Source organism: Camelus dromedarius, chromosome 29, assembly GCF_036321535.1.
Source record: "Camelus dromedarius isolate mCamDro1 chromosome 29, mCamDro1.pat, whole genome shotgun sequence".
Taxonomy (NCBI): domain Eukaryota; kingdom Metazoa; phylum Chordata; class Mammalia; order Artiodactyla; family Camelidae; genus Camelus; species Camelus dromedarius.
This window is the reverse complement of record NC_087464.1, coordinates 13,207,686-13,228,088: the sequence shown is the minus strand read 5'-3', so window position 1 is coordinate 13,228,088 and position 20,403 is coordinate 13,207,686. Positions and strand designations below refer to the sequence as shown.

General features: G+C 42.2%; 1 protein-coding gene across 15 annotated transcripts in view; it reads right to left on the bottom strand.

The window, feature by feature from the left end:
* Nucleotides 1-20,403, bottom strand: part of AKAP13 (A-kinase anchoring protein 13) — a 291,739-nt gene that overhangs the window by 129,271 nt on the left and 142,065 nt on the right. For 13 of the 15 annotated variants that reach the window (XM_031440520.2, XM_064480556.1, XM_031440522.2 and 10 more), the window contains 3 exons: nt 13,815-14,013; nt 8,176-11,275; nt 4,475-4,608 (listed from right to left, as the gene is read on the bottom strand). In XM_031440520.2, the coding sequence (XP_031296380.2) occupies nt 4,475-4,608; nt 8,176-11,275; nt 13,815-14,013 (3,433 nt within the window). The remainder of the gene's footprint in view (nt 1-4,474; nt 4,609-8,175; nt 11,276-13,814; nt 14,014-20,403) is intronic. The other 2 variants (XM_064480559.1, XM_064480562.1) reach the window with 2 other exon arrangements.

Here is a 20,403-nt window from a genome sequence, read left to right as displayed (position 1 = left end):
CTTCGGTGTTCAATGTCATCTCTGTACCGAGTCATACCATTCTTTAGAAAATAAAAGGCAGGTCTGGAAAATCTTTGCAATTTCTGCACTGAAAGTAACCTCTCTGGACAAATACCATCTTGGTGGTATTTAGCTACAGCTAAGCAAATTATAGTAAGAACATGAGACGATTTAAAAGTCAATCAGCTTAGGTCCTAAAATGGCCAAAGGAATTTTTCCAACTATCACTGAAAGCATGGGAGGATAATGCAATGGATTTAGAATCTTAGTGTGTATACGCATCATTCAGGAGTACTTGTTTAAAATGCAAAAACTCATCCAAGTGAACTGAACTCCCCAGAGGTGTACCGAGCCTCGGATGGCTCTTCTGGAAACCACAGTGCTGCAGACACATTACTGACACAGGAGAGAGGTTGTAGTCTGGCTTACAGAGTTAACTAGTTGTGAAACAAGGCAAGTCACTTAACCACCCAGAAACCATCTGTTTCTCCTAGAAAGCAAAGGTATGAGACTTCGGATGATACTTAAATTCTAAAGGTCTCAGAGGTAAACAAGCTCCTTGTCTCCCAACTTGAATGACTGTCTGATGGTATTTCTGAGGCCTTCATGGCAATGTTCAAGAAGCAGAAACTGAGGGTTGATTGTTTTAGGAACCACCTGACGCCACTGATTATTTAATGTGTAAAAAGGATATTGGAATCTGAAATTATGAAACTAATTAATAATAATAATGCTAAGCCATACTTAATCATGTGCCAGACTCTATGTACTTGTTACATATTAACTCATTGAGGGAAAAAAAGATGAAAACAAAAGGTAATCTGAAAACCTTGAAACTAGCAATGTATGTAAGAAGGGATAATGTTGAAAATTAAACTGTGATTAGTATTAAGGCTTTGGTAACACTTAATAACAAACCACAACTATAAAATGCTGACAAAGTGACTAATGAGAATGGATCATATTATGTGTGAAACTTGGCCTCTTGAATTGTGAACAGTTTTCGACCCAGTTAGGAAGTATCTATGAGGATCGTGTACCAAGTGTCGAGAAACCTGCAGCATTTCACACATGCATGTGTTTTCTCCAAGAATACGAGCACTGCTCTCGATACTGCCAATTCCTTTATGAATCATGATTTTAAGCATTACTGACCTACCTCTAAAGGAACGGCCCATTTATAGCACAATGGGTTAAACAGGTTAAAGAATGAAGAACTACTCCTTGGTTTTTATGACATATCAGATTACTGGACTAAAGACCATAACCCAACTGTACCTTTTTCTTTAAATACTTAGTGGTGCCACACTTGACAGAGGTCACCATGCACTGACAATTATATGCTTAGAGAAGGTTACAAGACAGGAAGACTTCTAAAAGGATTTAAAATGGATTCTCCATTTACATTTACTAGAAAATTGCCATAAATGCACCATTGTTCCAGGTTTTCAAGACAGTAGCAAAGCATAAGATACATAAATTTTCCCATTTTCCATTTGGAAGGGGATGATTCAGTGAAACAATGATTCAATGAAGCTATCTGGCTTATTCCCAAGGCCAACATACAGACTGGGCATGCGTCTGAAAGACTGGATTAAATAATACTAAACAAATCCCATTCCACCCTCAACTACAGTCACAAGCTCTTTTCAGACTGCAAACCCAGACTCCAGAAGGTTAAGGCTCAAAGATGACCAGAGTAAGGAAGCTGAGCCCTGGAGACACTGTCCGGAGACACACAGAACTGGCTCTCTCCCTTCTAACATGCAGCTTAATAGCCAGAGCTTTCACCACAAGCCAAAACAACTTGTGCTTTCTCCCTCATTTCATCTGTTGATGCACAAGGACCTTCTGAGGCCAGGGGACCACTGCTCATCTCTGTACAGCCCGTGAAAAAACCCTAAGAGTAGATTTTACATTTTTAAATGACTGAAAAAAATTCAAAAGAGTATTTCATGATATGAAATGATTTTGTTATATGAAATTCAAATTTATATGAATAGTTTTATTGGAACAGTCATACTCTTGTTTACAAGCAGCCCATGGCCCGCTTTCACACTGTACAGCAAAGCTGATTGGTTGTGACAGAGATCGAATATCTCACAAACCCCCAAATATTTACTCTCTGTCATTTACCAAAAAAAGCTCACGAACTTCTCAATGAACACAGTATGCGAAGAGTTAAGTGGGAAAAAGAGAAAGTGGGACATGGGCAGGATTGAAATATGTTCATGCTTCATCCTTCCAATTCACAGCAAATGAGGCAACTCTGGCAGATTTTACATCACTTTAAGAATGCTGTGAACACAGAAACCTCCACTGTTCAGACCTGAAAATCTTCAAGAACTAAAAATCCCATTAACATATGCTTTCTCTAATGATACTAAATGAAGGCAGATACAAAGCACAGATACCCCCCCAGCAACAGACTAATCATGTGGTTCTCACGTACCGATGCTCCTTAGACTACACCCACAGTCAGAGAGCCTGGGTAAGAGTCAGGGAGGAAGGCACTCTGTTCCGTAAGCCCTAGGCTAGAATCAAAACTACAAGTTCCGACTCTAGCAGGATCAGACCCTGAGCTAGTCACGTGACTCTCCAAGGGTTTAATTCTTGTATCTGTAAAATGAGGCATGATGACCAGCCCAAGGAATATTCTTTCTCTAAACTCCTAAAACTGGAACGAAAATAAGAACAGGAAAGAGACGAGGAGAGAAGGAACTTTTTTTTTTTTTAAAGTATTTGTTTTCTTCTTTATATTAGTCAAAATACAATTCGGACAGAGCTATCCTCATGGGAAAGCAAAGCGTCCACAGCCAAGCATCAGGCTGTGCTGAAGGACACCACTTAGCAGGATGTTAAGACGGAGGACCGACAAACAGAGGCATCTGAATTCAAGGATGTGAGCTTGTTCCTTCCCCTTTTTAGGGGTTTCTGGAAACAAAGACACATGTACCCATACAGGGTGTGTTCCCTTTTCTCTCCCTAGGGGCAAAAGCAACATTTGTCTGAATAAGGCCTGCTGTACAAGCAGCCACCCAGGCATTAGTCATGAATATTATCTGTAAAAGGGGTGGGTTAGAACAGTCAGCACCTCCCTGCCACTGCACTCCAATAAAAGGAAGCTTGTTTATCACAGTCCATACACTTGAAACAGTTTGGGACGGTATAGTTCTGTTTACCTACTGGGGTAACTTTGAGAAAAAATGCCTCTTAACCCACTGAACAGCAAAAACAGTACACTCCCAAGTCTAGACAAGGAAGGCCAATTCTCTGAGGGGCATTACGATTTAGTCCAGTAACTTGATTATTCAGCTTCTTTCTAAAAGGTTTTTTTTAAAACAAGCATGGAATCTAAAGCTTAGAGCACTGTTTCTCTCAACAGGTTTAAGTTCCCTTCTTTTACAAGTTAATAGCTTTAAACAAGAAAATAATTTCAAGTCCCTGAAGAAAACCATTTTTGAAAACTTACTGAATATTAAATACAGAATTACCATATGATGCAGCACACCCACCTCAAAGTATATGAAAACATAACGTCCACACAAACTTACACATAAATAATTTGTTCCCAGCAATTATCATTCATAAGAGCTAAAAAGAAACAATTCCAAAGTACAACAAAGTGTGGTATACCCACACAATGGAATATTACTTGGCAATAAAAAGAAATGAAATACTGATTCATGTTACAACATGGCTGTTACCTTGAAATAGTACACTAAGTGAAAGAAACCAGTCACAAAAGGCCTCATTGTATAATCCCACATACGTGAAGTTCCAGAATGAGCAAATCCATAGAGACAGAAAAGAGATCAGTGCCTATCAGCTGAGGCAGGTGGGGGTGGACGGCTGATAATGAAAATGGGGGTTTCTTTTTGGCATGATGTTTTAGACAGTGGTGATGGGTGTATCACTCCATAAATACATTGTAAAAACTAAACTGTGCACTTTATTTGAACGAGTGGATTTTATGGTTATGTGAATTATGTCTCAATAGAGCTGTTAGGAAAACCTACTGAACCTTTTTTTCAATCACTAAAAATGATACACTTCATACTTTAGTCAGTATTGAGCTTTAAGTTAAAATCTCATTTTCGCTATTGGTTTCCATATAAAAGAAAGAAGAGTCAGGTTTAAGGAGGATTAGTAGATCCCTTTCTGTGGTAATTCCCATTTTGTGACATGTTAAATCTCATGACAAACTGGCAAGTCTTGTGCTCAGAGGGAAAATCTTTTTCATTACAGTCTCCAAGGGATTCATGCAGGAGGGTCTGTTCCAAAACTCTGCTATGTAAAAGCTTCACTGCAACCACACGTCCACATGTGTACGTGAGGGAACGAGAAAGAGGGGGGAAAACTCTACTGTGAATAAAAAAAATCCCCACAGCTAAAAAAACAAGGCCATGAACCACACACAGCAAAGCCGGCTAAACACACAGTGTGCTCACACAGAAAACTTGATGCCACTTACCACCTGGGTCTTCGGGCCTGGTGTCACCTCAGGTGTAGACGTTACGTCCCCTGCACCCACCTCTTCAGAGACTGAGCTCTCCCTGGCGTCACTCACAGAATCCACTTCATCTCCAGCTTTCGTGCCTGGCATTTCTGAAGAGAACAAGGCAGTTACAAAGTGCATTTGATTCCTGGGCCTTACTATGTACACAACATGCTCCAGGTTTCGCGTGTTTGCTTTTGCTTTTGTGTTGAACAGAAAGTATTCATTTCTGCCCCTGAGCTGAGCTATTCCCTGGCCTCCGTATGGATTTGCATCTAAGAAAAGATTTAGTTCAATGTCCACTGAACTTCCATTTTCACTGACTTTTCATGACAATTCGATGAGTGTGGTGCTGACTTGCGTATGGAAAAGTAAACTCACAAGCTTTAAGGGAACAGATTAACAGCTTAAGCTGGTTGTCCATCCTGACCATTATCAAAGAGGCAAGAGACATTTGCACACTGTTTGTACAGGACAAAAAGGAAAGAGCCACTGAGAATGAGATAAAGCCTTTGGGAAGAGTCAAATGTTCTTTAAAAACATACTACACACAATCATCTACCCATCACTGCAAATGATAAGACTGAACTATTCTAGCCAATTATTCTTTGTTTTAACGTTTATGTCTTGTTTAGGAAGAAATAATCACAAACTAGCAATTCCTTTTCATAAGAAAAAGTTTTTTTTCATGTTTTCTTTAGAATTATGCTCAACAGACCAAACAGTAGTGATTTTTGACCTGACTACTATATGGTCAAGCAAATACATGAAGGAAGTGGTAAAATGATGTCTGAGGCAAAGTTAGGCTTTGACACTTCTTTAAGGGGGACTGATGGTTAAACAGTCAAAATTAACCTTGATAATCCAAAGACAAATGAAACTATCACCTCAATTTCATTTGGAAAATTTTCTGTTCTTGTTATTAATCTAGTCATGCCACTACTCCAGCAGAGAAAAATGTTCCCTACACCAAAGGGCAGAGCAATTTCTTTCACTAAAGAATAAATATTAAGATTGTATTCTTGTAGCATATTATGAGATGCATAAAGATCTACTTTAGATTTAGGAAAGTTACATTCCTATAAATGAACATTTCTAAGTCTCCCTTCTGTGCCCTCACTTCTAATTGTATCATCTTACTAGCAATTTAAAAAACGGGCAAACATGTTTCCTTACCCAAAGAACCAAAATCTGTCTTACACTGCATAAAATGTCATTTAAGTTTAAAAAAAAATCTGATTAAGCAACCCCCTTAGAAGTATTCCTTGATTAAAACATTTCTAAGTGAGTAAGATAGCTTTTTGGGGGGGATGGGGGGAGGGTCGTTGATGATTTTTGTTTTATTTATTTGGGGATGTGATTTTTGGCACATCCTTACTATCCTATACCCATCACCTGAAAATACCTATCTTGGCAAATAGTGACCAGTCACAACAGTTAACAGATTACTGAGACCTGCGGGGTGTCGGCAGCCTCTGTGGGACTGGCCTGGCCCTGTCACGCACAACTTCCCACAGCACTGGGGTCAACGCTCTTGACGGGTGAAGGGTACCTCATTCTAACTGGAAGTTTTGTGTTTTCCTCATCTCAATTTCTATTTGGCTTTGCAGACAACAGAATATGAAAACAGAAGCCAATGCCATGTGGCTCCTGCCAAACCAGTAGTTAAACTGGTGTTTCCTCACTTATGAAACAGTAGGGTTAAATTCACAAATGGAATGTCAACTTCCTAGAAAATACCCTTTGGTCTGAGATCACACTCAGGTGCTTTTTCCCTGGGGCAGTGTGACCAGGGGCTTTCCCCAATCCTGGCTATTTTCTGAAGAAAGTACCAATTTCTTCATCACTGGCTATTTCTCTCTGAGGAGCACACACGACTCCTCTTGGTAGCAGAACAAGTAATGCGCCCACACATACCGACCAACCCCAAACCACAGATACTGCTGAAACTTCATTTTCTTCTCATTTTCCTTCATAAGTTTAAAATCTTAAATATAATGTCTCAGCATCTTTACTTCATTTGTGTCCTATTACAGATCAAACTCTGAAACTCTTCCTGGTTTCTACCTTTTCTCATAATGTACTATAGACACAAACCTTAGTTCGTACTTGCTTGGGTTAAATTCTGACCACTGAGCCAGAAAGAGAAATAATTTCAGCTCATGTGGCCAAAGATGCAGCACCCAAACGGAAAGAACACAGCCAGGAGTCAGCTTACAGCCACGCCCGTTCTTCTGAAACATCAACCTGCCAGGGCCCCCAAAATAGACTTGTTGTTGTGCTTTATTTTAAAAATTAGAGACCTTCTCCTTTAAACTTCTGAGTAGCAGTCGACAAATTTCTCTCATTAACAATACAAAACACTAATATAACAAAAAGCCTGAAGTCATCAAAAATACTACCTCAGGTTTCTTAAATCCCTCAACTGGAAAAATAGATTATAAATGGCTAAAAAACCCTTTATCAGGGAAAACGACCACTATTTAAATTGCTCTTTTTCCAAAGCAACTTCTTTTCTTATTCTATTTGTTCTTTTTTCTCCACACCCCACCCCTACAGTCTTAACACATAATACAGTAAAGGGGTTTTCAAAAATTAGGAAGAACAGCAGAAACAATCAAACAATAAAAACAAAACAGGCTTCTTACCTACAAGAGCCTGGGGACAAGCATGGAGACGGGTCCTCTGTCTATACCTGGTAACAGGTGGTGGTTTCCAGGTGGGAATCAAACTGAACCCTGAATGGCTTCCGGAGTCAAAACCTTGAGTCCGACTCCAGTTTGAACTTTAGCCTCAAGCCCCCCAGTAAGAAATTTTATTCAGGCCGTTCATTTCCACCGAGCCACAGTGGTTTCTCTTTGCTCTCTCTGGACATGGTTACCCACAGACAGAACCGGCTGCTGTGTGAGCAATCTGCTTAGTGCAGCTGCTTCACCCAGATAAGCAGACACAACGACTGCCGGGTGACAGCAGCTCAGCAGACGAGGCTTGGGCGGAAATCCTGCATCCTATCCCCTGAGCTGTGCAGGGTCCTGAATTCCCAGACTGCTGCCCAAGAGCAACAGGCAGTGGACTGCAGGTCTGTGGAGGTCTGCGGCTCAGGCAGGAAAAGGGGGGAGTTCCCTTCCCCCTAACCTCCACCAGTGACCTAATACCACCATTGGGGACGCTGGGCCATCGGCTTGGAACGGCACTTACAGTTGTTCATGAAATCACTCTGACTAAGTTTGCTCAGGACACAGACTACGATGCTAGGAGAGGAAAAGAAGTTTCAGGCTTGTAAATAAAACACACTTTTTCAGCCCTATTATGGTTCTTGAGAGAAAGGACTAAAGCCATGTGAATAAAAACATCTGCTTTATTCCTTTATTATCATTTTAGAGCACCTGGATCTCAGCACTGTTTTCCAGGTTAGGAAAGTTGCCACTGCTCCAGTGTGACAGACAGAGCATTTATAAGCTTTAAGCAATCAAGCCTGGAGTCTGGCACACAGGAAGCAAAATCTGCCCAAGCCTGAGATGACGAGCCTTTCCGGATGGTGTTGACTAGTAACTTGGCAACCTACCCAATGAACACAGGGCCACCAAACAACAACACCTATACTTTTACCAGCATATCAGAGACTCTGAAGGGGATCTGTTTCTCCAACTACTGATTTTGATTTCTGCTTTGCTTACCTGTTGCCGGTGGAGGTCCCTGGACAGGCACAATACTCTCCTCTGGCTCCTCCCTTCCAGCAAAGCATCCTGCAAGGCTCCCAGAGGCTTCTCCACGAATAGTGCCCATGTGTGGGGTCCCCACAGGCTGGAAAGCACTCGCCTTCCTCGCAGCAGCACCTTCTAGCTGTTCAGTCACTGGGCCCGACTCGGAAGGACTGGGCAGCGACATGTGACTGACTTTCCCCTCCGTCATCAGCGCTCCCGAGGCCTTGACTCGTGCTATGACAGCATCCACTATGCGACTCGCAGCTGCCTCGATCGAGTCTGCTCTCTCAGGCAGATGCGCAGCTTTGGCAGAGAGAGTGCAGGGCAGTGGGGCAGCGCCTCTCTCCCTGCCTGGGACCTCGTCACCACAGCCCGAGAGCTGGGGCTCTGTGGGGAGGTCTGCCGCACTGGGCTGCAGCGGGACAGGGTGTGCCTCCTCTCTCATCTGTGCCCCCTTGGAGTCACCCACGCTGCAGTTGCTGTCCACTCCCGCCAGCTTCCCCTCCTGCTGACCAAGAGACGCCACCTCTGGGGTTGCGGCGCCCTGGAGGTCAGTCACAGCTTCATCTGGTAAAGCTCCCAGGATCATACTCTTCTCCTGGCCCAGCGACACCTGTGGAATCGGGACGTCATGGGTGTTGTGTGATATATCCTCTCTTCCGGCTCCAACCGTGCCCTGGACCACGGCACCATCCAATACCACATTTCCACTCACCTCACAAGCAGGGGTCTTGCCCTGGGACTGAGTGTTTTCCACTCCAACATCCAGAGCAGAAGGTTGACTGCAGTTAAGAGCCTCAGACCCATCTGGTAACGGTGGTGAGCTGCTCTGCTCTGCACCCAAGGCTTCCTGGCTTGCGTCTGCAGCTGGACTTGCTCCTGGTGGCACCAGGCTCTGTGCAGCCCCACCTTCAGTCAGCAGTGAGACTGGTGGGGCCACTTCCTTGTTATGTTTAGTTTCTGCGTTAAGACAGGCCAAGGGTGTGCCCAGTGAATTACCGTGCCGAAGCACTCTGTCCTCAGCACAGACAGCTGAGCTAGGTTCTTCACCAAATCCTGGGGGCTCTTGTCCAGGAGGTGGTGTTCTCTGCTCTTCCTGCAACGTTCCTGAACAAAGAGTATCTTCCCTGATGGAGGAACAGCTCACTGCTTTATCCTTGTCATCTGGGCCCTGAGCTGCAGGGCTTTCTGGAACCACCTGGTTTTCTTCTTCAATCAAAACAGAATCAGAAGCCAAAGTGGCCTCACCCACATGTAGCAGGGAAGAGTCAGTGCCTCCTTCAATTTCCAGGACTTCAGGGGAAGCTGGGAGGCAGGGACTCTCATGCTTCCCACCAAGTCCTCCGGGGCTGGTGTTCCCCATGCCGGGCTGAAGACCTAGAGCAGAAGAGAGTGCGCACAGGTCCGCTGCACCGTCTTCTCGTGGCTGCTTCTCTGGATCATTCGAATGTCCGTCTGGGCCATCTCTACAGTCTGTGTATGGTTCAAGAGTTGCTGTTCCCTTTTCATTCTGGGAGGGGACAAGAGAAAGTGCGTCATCTTTGGTTACTGATTCACTGCTGGGACTGCTTGCCAGAGAGAAAGTCCTGCCTGATGTTACTGCCTGGTCTGATACCCGTTCTCTCTCAGCTCCGGGGACAACTGCATGCGGATGTGGAAGCCCCTCAAGCATGTCTATTAGAGATGATTCTAGTTTCACATCTTTTCCTTGGCTTTCTGTATCTGCAACTTTGAGAGGACAAAAAGCCACATGTTCCTGGGTCTCTCTAGTCGGGTCAGGGGGGGCTGTGTCAGTCTGTGGGCCTTCCGGGCAGATGACAGTGGGCGGGTGTTGTGTGGTGAATAGTCCTGTGGTGCTACTTTCAGGCTGGGTCACTATGTCATCACTGGGTTTTGCAGCCAACACTCCACTAGAAGTCACCGTGTTCTGCTGACAGGCAGAGGCAGCACAAAGTTGATCATCTCCAGTTGTCGAACAGATGGGTGGTTTGCTGTTTTGGCTTTGAACATGAGATGAAGCCGTTTCTGATGTCTGATTTGGCGTAACATCTGTCTGTGGCCTGGGAAGGGTTAGATCAGAGGGTGACACCGCCACACACACACTCGCTAAGGGAGTGTCAGGTTCTAACCCTTCTGAATTCCTGTCTTCTGCAGCAGTTGGAACTACCTGAGAGTTCTCGGCTCTGGGAGCATCAGCGGTCTCTTCACTACATCTACAAGTTTCCGTTTCTGCAGTTTTTTCAGTGGGGGCTTCTCCGTGACTGACTGCAAGTAAAGACTCTGCAGGCTTGTCAGTATCCAGGGAGCCAGTGGCAGAGGCGTCGTCTGGAACACTGGCTTTATCCACAGGCTCGTCTGTGACTTTTATGTCAGAGACTCCAGCTGTGCAGACACTGGAATCCTCAAATCTCTCCTTGGTACTCTCCCCTACTTCAAGCCTGTTCCTCTGGATGGTGGTGTCTGGGTTCATGAGACCACCCTCCGTTTCCCCTACAACCTCCGAGACACTGGCACCTGTGGAACCGACCACCAGTCCGCCTTCAGCGGGAGGCTGGGCAGTGCCGGGCTCCATGACCACACCTCCCTGCAGGACACTGCCTCCACTGCCCAGAGACTCCTGGTCTGTGGCTGCAGCAGCAGATTTTGTTCCAGTTTCTTCATTTGTGATTCCACAGGACGGAAGGCCTTCTGTGCCCTTTCCTCTGCAATCAGGTGTGCTCTGAGGGCAGCCGTCAGGATGAGACAGAGCCTCAGAGTCCACAGTAGGTGCTGGCTCCACCTCTCCGTCCTTCTCCAGGTCTGTATTTTCCTTCCCACAGGAACAGTCTGTATTCTCTTCCTTAACCACACTTGACATGTCATAGGAACTTTCAGCCTGCCCCACAGTGCTCCCATGGCAGCACTGAGAGCTCTCAGCATCTTCAGGAGGAGAAGCAAACTGCTGGCTGACTGTGGGCTCTGATGCACAGGGAGGAAACCGACCATCTGCATCATGGAGGCTGGGCAGACTGGAAGGTTCTCGTGCTGCCAACACTGAGGGCATAAGATTGTCCATCTGCTTGAGGTTTGTTTTCTAGGAGAAAATGGAAGATATTTTTAAATAATTGTCCATGGGAAAAGATGTCACCGACACTTTATTACAAGCAAAAATCCTGCTGGAGAACACTCACTAGCATTCTAGGTCACATGATAAACAAACCTAAATAAACACAAGTAAGTTCTCTCTTGCTCCTGATAATCAATTTCCTTTTATAGCTACAAAACCACTGGGATAATAAAGTGGCAAGAATATACAATATGACTATTTTCTATATTATAAACTTATGTTTACAAAAGTAGATTAAAATTGAGCCTCAAAAACCTTATTTTAAAAAAGCACAGTGGATATATTCAAATGAGCAGCTGAGAAATATTTTTAAAGGGTCTTCAGAGGGGCAGAGGCTGCTTTCATGCTGCCTCGTACATACAAGGAAAAACAAATCCTGACCAGCCTTGTAAACTCTTTTCAATCGCAAGGCACAGACAGATGCTCCTGCACCCTAAATTCTCAGCAAGGAGTTACGCAGCACCCTTTAATTCCCAAACTATGCTCCATTCAATCCAGCTTAACAATTTTAGTTATGGGGTTATATTTCAAAAAGACTGGCATGGTCAATATTCTTTAACTTTTTGATAAAAGTCATCCCTTTGTTCCTTTAATGCTGAATATTAAATAAGACTCTATCAAACTAATAATGCCTAATTCTTGATTATTCCCAGATGGTACTGTGGTTTGAGAGTGTTATATGTCATCTCAAAACAGTTTTTACAACTTTGAAAACAGATATAACCAACTATATGAGAATGGTTAAAATAATCATGGTTGAGCAATCCGATGGAAAATGCTATGCTGTCATATAAATGTTAACTATGAAAAGCAGTGAAATCAGAAAAAGGTATTTATAATATAATGTTTAAGAAAATAAATAAAATGTAAAATCTAAGGTTAGAATTAAGCAGAAATCAGAAGTACATGCAAATAAGGCTTAGGAAAAAATGCAGAAGAACAAATGCAGCTGATCTTTAAAGAGTATTTATATCAAAATTTCAGGAATCCATCTAATGATACTGTTTGTTCAACACATAAAAACTTTTTAAAATGTCTGGTTTGCTCTTCACTTGTTAGCTGACCTACTAGAACAATCTCATGCACACCTACTGCGCAGGGTCATCTGGTTCAGTTACTCACTCGGTTCTGACGTTGAACACTTACACTACCCCACCATCAGTCTCTCCTGCCCCTTTACTGGGTCTACTGAAAAAGCTCACACGTGTAAGTGTAAACTGTGTTACGCTCATGAAAGTCCTTCTAATAAGACAGTGTAAGAAAAGCAGATTCTCACTAAAAAGTTTCTGTCCTGTGCTCCTTAAGAGTATTCAAAACTGCTTGCTTCCCTTCCTACTGAGAGTGCAACGGTCTCCTAAAAATTAGGGATGAAATCAGGTCATTAAGCTGAATAAAGGGTAAACATTACAGGACAGAGAGATTTGGAGGAAAAAAGCAGTACTGCTTGAGAATTTGTAGAAGCTCCTAACACATGCATCCTCTCACAGTTTTAACTTCTCATGGTTTCCTGTAAACTATACCTATACCTTGCAGGTACCTTTGGCACCTGCAAACTGCTATTTCAAACGGACTATCATTCACCGAGTAAGAAGAGCTCTAAAGGAAAATCTGACTTCCTGACAGTCCATCCAGAGGAAAATAAAATGACACCTGTTCCGGAACAAACACAGTTTGGAGGAGCAGAAGCAGGCGCACCATTCAACCCTTCTACGAAGTGTCTCGATCTGCTGGCCTCAGAAACAAGACCTGCTCCTAGAGAAGCCTCTGGCACTGAGCTGACGACCCTAGATGACCTTAAATGAAATTACTGCCAAGCTTTTTCCAAATCAAATCAACTATGAAATAAAATCGGAGGAAAAATTATTTAAACTTAGCCTTTCAGATGTTATGGCCAAGAGAGATGTACCCATATGACATTTAGATTATCCGTAATAAATGCTACCAGGGAGTCTGTAATGTTTTTATGTCTGGCAACAGCTTTATCTTGAAGGCTTGAGTGGATTATAAAAATCTTAATTTTTTTATTGATCTTCTAAAGCACATAACTATCGATTCAAATATAGTAAACATGCTCATCATCAATAGTTGTGAAAAGCTTCTATTTCTGAGTAAATCTGGTTCTTGTTCTTTAGCAACAATCTCAGAAACTGTTTAGCTCATTTCATTTTATAAACTTAAACCAACAAATGTATAGAGTTAAACAAGTTTCCTTTTACGCCAGGGAAGTTTAGTTCTAGTTGTTGCATATTTCTGTATCTGCAATGTGTATCAGTGTATTTCATTATTTTAAAAGCCCGGCAAACACCACTGAAACATTCTCAGCCTCCTGCTGCTGCCACCCCAAAGCCAGCTCTGCATCTGCACATGGTAACACCTATGCAGGTAAAACTGCTCTGCAGGCTTCACGGTCTTTAAGGGAAGCATTTTTATGTTCTAATTATAACAAGGTTCATTGCGGGAAGGGGTGAGGTCACCAAAGACTGAAAATGAAACTTTTCTTCTTTACCATTAGCTGCTGTTGGATGTTCATAAGTTTAAAAATATGTCCAGTGCAACTGTCTCCAGGAGGTCGGGGCTCCTGGTGTGAGTCGGACTCGGAGGTTAACGTATAGATGTCCAGCTCTCGGTGATGTCTCACAAAACAGTCTCCGTAAGGGATTTCATACGATAAACTGCTCCAGGAGTCTGGTTCTCCAGCATTCTCCCTGGAAGCAAGCAAACTCTGGTTAATATTATATTATCATGTGTATAATATAATAATATGTTAAAATATATATATATATTTTTTTCTGTCTCCCAGGCATAGATTTAACCCTCAAAGTCTTATGTAAAATTTTTCACCTCATTGCTCTTTGAGGCTCTGTAGGAAAAATCTGGTTTGTACGGTTCCCCAGTAATTCAGGCATATAACTAACTGTTCCATCCTCTTCACAAGGGGTCATAAATGGGTTAAATGAAAACTGTAGTATTTCTCCCTAAGGACAATCTTTTGATCAGAAGAGAAGACTAGGACCTTAAAATAGTTACTATTATGCTGACAACCATATAATGAGGAAATGTAAGTAGGATGGTTTTAGCCTCGCTTTCCAAAAAAGCAAGGCTTATTAAGCGTTTCCCTTAAAATGGGTTATATCACATGCTAATTGCAGTTAATTATACTGGGAAGGACAGAACTAATCACTCCAATCCCTGCAACGGCACACCAATGTTTATTACAAATAGGTGGAGAACGCATTCTCAAAATTCTCAAGGTCAACTATATGAAAAAAAGCTACTACAATGTCATATCGCATTATGCTTGTCAATATAATTATCAAATCCTCTTTTGAATGAAGTACTTTTAAGTACTTAAGTAAGTTATAACTTTTTTAATTTAAAAAACAACTCTGCTCAATTCACATCATTATGGATATACCTCATAGTTAAACAAAGCACTTATATGTAAAGTATTTCTGGGATAGGCCTCAAAACATGAAATCTCGGTGGGAGAGGGTACAGCTCAGTGGCAGAGGGCGTGCTTAGCATGCACGAGGTTCTGGGTTCAGTCCCCGGTACCTTCGTTAAACAAACAAAACAACAAACCTAATCTCCCCCCAAAACAAAACCAGGAAATCTCTTATGTGGTTCTCTCTAATGAATCCAGTACGCTGGTAAAGTATCCTAGAGATTCTGGAAGAAGGCGGAAGGTTGTGTTTGAGATCATCATCATGTTTTAAAATGGAAGAAACTAAAGTATTAAGACATAACAGACATGCCATCCACTGACAAAATAAGAGGGAAACATTACTTCAACTCTCTCTCAGTGCTTTGTCTACTAAACCGCACCTGTCTGTCTGTCTGTAACAATTCACCAGTGAATAACTGGAATCTGAAAGCTAAAAATATGCTGTAGTGGAAAACCGGTAACAAACTGGAGAGCCACGCACTGACTGAGGGTAACAAGGGGGCTGCAAGAGGAAACTATTGTAATTTCCACACTCAAGGGTGACACCCCAGCAGCTGCTTAAAATGAACCTAGCATATGCTCTGTTAAATGTTTTACATATTTACCAAGCTGCTCTACGCTGAGTAAAGTGACCACAAACAGAAAAGTACCTGTAAGACAGTCACTTAAAAGTTCAACTGAATGACTCAATTAAGCAGCCAATCAGCTATACCAAACGAGGGGGCGGTGACTTGTGAGCTTTGGAGCTTGGGTTGACATTGCCATGAACTCTGCTTAACTGTCTGACAGACATTACTGGCATAACTGCTTACTCAGATTACCATTATAACCATACTCCAATTTGTTTTTTTAAAACAAAAGGCCTTTGAAAACAAAACTTGATTTATACAACACCATTCAGTGTGAACCAAATATAATAAGCTAAAAGGGGACTGTCTGCCAAGGCAGGGGCAATTAAAAAGTGCAAAGTCCATTTCCAACAAAATGGATTTTTTTTTTTTTTACCAACCTCACCACTATTAATTCTCAAACTGCTTCTTTTCTAATATCTAAACCTTGGGAAATTCCTTTCTGTGACCACAGTCTATTTACCATCCATCTCTCCCATTCTCCCCTTCCAGAGGAATGTGCTCTTGTTGCCATAAGTGCTAACCCTGCAATCTTCCAACTCATCATCCCTGTGGATTTTTGTTGCTTCCTAGCCCGTTTAGAAACCAAAGACTAGTCAACGCCATTATTCTCCCACTGGCTTCCATGAGTACCTGCTGCCACCAACACTTTTTGTTGTTCTTCTTGCATTGGGAGTGGTGTGTGTACTGTGTATGCCCACACCACCTAGGCATTCTCTTCATCTTAAGCATGCCATGAAGCATAGATCTACCGTACGGACACATAAAGCAGAGAGCCACAGAACTTCATGGACCAAGGCCACTCAGCTAACAACTGTCTCCTTGCACACTGCAACAGCCCTTCACAGAGGCCGTGCTGCACCACCCATGCTTCTGCCTGGCCAGCAACACCTCCACAGTAAAGCACCAACGTTCTTTTAGTAGATTTATCTTTGTAGATCTTACTCTGCAGCCACACTGTAAACGCCCATTCCCCACGCACACTTCATGAGCCAGACATGCCGGCCTATCCAAACTCCACCCATCCTGCACAGTCTGGTGTCCTGATCTCTGTTTCTATTGTTCTCTCTATGGACACAGAACCTGTTCACCCACTGATCTTATTATATTACTCTTTTATGGCTTAAAAAACACTTTAATAATTCATTACATATTATAAATAATATGTTAAAAGCTATTTAATAATTTATGTCCTTGTCATACCTTCTCACTAGAATACAAGCTCCTTAGGACTGAGATGGTGTCTCTCGGAGCTGCAATTCACAGAAGGTTCAAGATAGAAAGTACAGAATACAAAAATAAGAGTATATGAAGAACTTCTCTTTATCACTAACTTTTTTGGCAGAGTAACAAATGAAAACCTGGCCTAACACTCTGGGGTCATGTTATATAAAAAACTACACATCTCCAAACACCAGGATCACGAAGCACAGACAGACACGCACAAGGCGGGAACGAAGGAGCTGAGACTGCCAAGGCATTACAAACTGACTTCCCAACACAGAAGATGCAGGCTCAGCTCACTACCTGCCCCCTTCCCCTAAAAACACACGCCCACAGCCTGTCCTTTCCTCCTCGTTAAGAGCTATAATTTCGGTTGCATCAGTGTTCAGTGTCTGTGCTATCATGCGTCTAGAGCTGCTGTCCACAGCCGATCCAAGTAACGAACTACAATTACTTCTCCTTTCTTTGTATAATTTATTACTTTCTGTTGAATTAAATGGGTTTTTCTAATTACTTTCCTTTTTCTGATTACTCCTAACTACAATCTTGTTTTTATGGTCTTGTTTCACAATGTGATATTCGAAGACCACTCAATGAAACATTTACTGAACACCTATTACACAGTAGGCACTGTGCTAGATGCCAGGGCTACAGGGATAAATATGATACCTTTCTCAAGGATAAATGTACAAACACAGTTTAAAGTCAAACATGAATCAGACAGCCACAGTTTGGCTTACTGGTGTTACTGTCACCTCCATGGAAACAAAAAGCAGGAAAGAATCTAATAGGAGTTTTACCCTTATGAATGTGGCATTTTATGCACTAAATATACCATATTTTATCAAAATTATAATGCTATACACCTTGTAAAAGTAACATTTTTTTGTACTACCAAGAAAAAACCTTGTGAATTAAATTATGACACAAGCTGGAATATGTACATCTGAAAAGAGGTAACACAGACTATAAATACAGTCAACTACCCCCCTGAATACTGGTAGGGGTAAAACAATTCAAACGAACAAACAATCCAACATCACCTGCTTAATGTGAACATTCTCCAGGGCTCCCTGAGCATGCAACAAATAGACCGTAGATATAAGTGAAAAATGCAGCTCAGAGGCTTTAGACAGACTTTAACAAAAAACACCCAAGACACTAGCTTTCAAACTTCTAAGTAGCTGAACAGTTTCAAACAAAACCATATGCAGAAACAGAGTTGCTTCAGTGATGGAACAGCAGGCCCAGTCCCACTCCAACCACCTTCCCTCCTAGGTGGGCTATGAGGCCCATACCTGGAATCCAAGGAGTAATTAAATGTTCTGCAATTCCCAAAGTACAGACTTCTTTATGGACAGCTACCACATTTCCCATTTTAAAGTCATTTTCCTTGCTTAGTCTCCTTCACACTTGTGGACTAACTACTCAGCATTCTCCTGATTAGAAGCCCTCTGTGTGTCTAGTTAGTAATCAAGTTGTTCCTTGGCCTTGTATTTTTGCTCTGGAGAAGAATATGCCTGGGTATCTAAAACTTACCTTAGAAATACACACGAAGATTTTACGTACTCAAATCAAGTCTGGCAGGACAGAAAGGCACATTCACAAATGAACTAGAAATTCTGGTTATCTCAGTTGGTGAATTAAGAGGCACCAGAGCCTCAGCTGAGTGAAAGGCAGATTTGTAGATGGAGTACAGAGGCTGCAGGAAGGTTTACAGAGATCTCCACTACCTTTCCCTTTTCATCCCAATGAGGACAGCACCGCGCTGAAGAAAGGAGAAGGTATTTTTACTACCAATTGTGACAGTGTGCATTATTTCATTACTATGACACCAGATGGTACTGGGGTCTCTTAGAATTTCTTAGATTGTTACATTCAACTAGATCTCAGAACAGGCTTCAAGATATAAAGAGCTGAGATCATGATTACTGGAAACTTTCAATCATCCTGTTAATAAGGTAATTTTCAACCATTCATGGCACCCTGAATTTTATCTAGAGTGTCCAGCATGACTCCAAGGGCAGTCTTCCTTTTCTGAGCTCTGAAAGACTTGTTGCTCTGCACCATAACCTCCTCTTCACTCATCTGTCACCCCTGTGGAGGACAGGAACAGGACTACACACTTGCCGACTTGCTGGGTCTCACTACCCTGGTTCCATCTCCTGACACACTGTAGGTACTCAAATACTTGCTGGGATTTCACTCCAGGACAGCAGAGTAGGGATATCCCTCTGTTATCCTCAAGATGTTTACAAATGGTTTGAAATCACTAAGAACTCACTCAATATGAAGGGAAAGATAACCTAAAGAAGTAAATCTAGTAAGACCCAATGGAGTGGCAGTGATGGCTTAAAAGGTAAAGTTGGCAAAGGAGATTAAAAATCCATGACAACTGAATTCAGTGTATGATAAAGACCAGGAGGAAAAATCATGGCTTGAAAGGATATTTTCAACAGCTAGTGAAAAGTGAATATAAACTATATATTAGAAAATCATATTATGTTAATGTTGTATTACTGATTTTGATAACTGTACTGTTGTAAGAATATGCTGAAATATTTAGGAATAAAGGGGCAACTTTACTCTCAAAAGAGCTCAGTAAAATTCTATCCATCCATCCATCTACACACATACAAACACACACAAAGCAAATACAACAAAATGTTAACAATTGGTGAATTTAGATACACAGCAGCTCACTGTATTATTCTTGCACCTTGTCTGAGTTTAGAATTTTTCAAAAAATGTTAAAACATTAATTTTAAAAAGGCAGAGGTATTAATTCTTTGACTATTCTACGATTAGTATTTAGCGAATATGTTGCGATTACTTAAGGCAGGGAAGAAACTAATATTAGAGTACCCACTAAGAGACAGGCCATACACCACGTAATTTAATCTTCATATGAATTTTTCAAAGAAGTACTACCCCTAGTTCAAAGGAGGAGAAATTTAGACTCAGAAATATTAACTCATTTGCTCTGCATATAACACAACAGATTTTGATAAACCTGGCCTCAAACGTTACCATTTCCAAAAAGTGAGAATTTAGACTAGACATGTAACCTCTTTGAGTATGCATCATGATCTGAAAAAAAGATAGTAAGAGTCCCTTTAAAAGCTGCTGTGGTGATTAGAGGGAACAGGAAACAAAGTATCTAATAATGCCTGGCACCCTGGCGGCAGTCAGGGAACACTGGTGCTCGCCTTACTAGCACACAGCACACACATAATGGAGTAATGCACTTGGATCCACGTGGGACTGACTCCCAAAGCCTGTGCTCCCCCACCATTGAATGCTGCACTGCTTCAGGTGGAAAGGGCTGGTCTTTACAGGAACGCCTCAACAGGTGCCACAGCAGGAAGCGTCTCGGGTCATGTGAAGTCAGCAGGGAGCAAACAGGTCTTTAGGGGAACCATTTCTTCACAAATTAAAAGAACATTCACCCCAGGCAGAACATTTTCCAACACACAAGCCTTCTCTGATGAGAAGTTCTAAAGCCTATCCTCTGCTGGCTGAGTCACTCACAGAATGAGCAGATCAACCACAGTCCTTCTCAGGTGTCTGATGAGATTCTGACAGCATTCAGGACAAGCGGCACAGCCCACAACTCTCATTACCTGACTATCTGCAAAATGAGCACAAGCTACCCACATGAAGGACAACATCAACTTGCATGTTTATTCCTTCAGTTTTTCTCAAAAATGACACCCCAAAGTGTTGGCTACATTTTTCACAAAACTGACACTAACTAGTACCTACCTTTTTTCCTAAGGGGAAAAAATATCCCACTT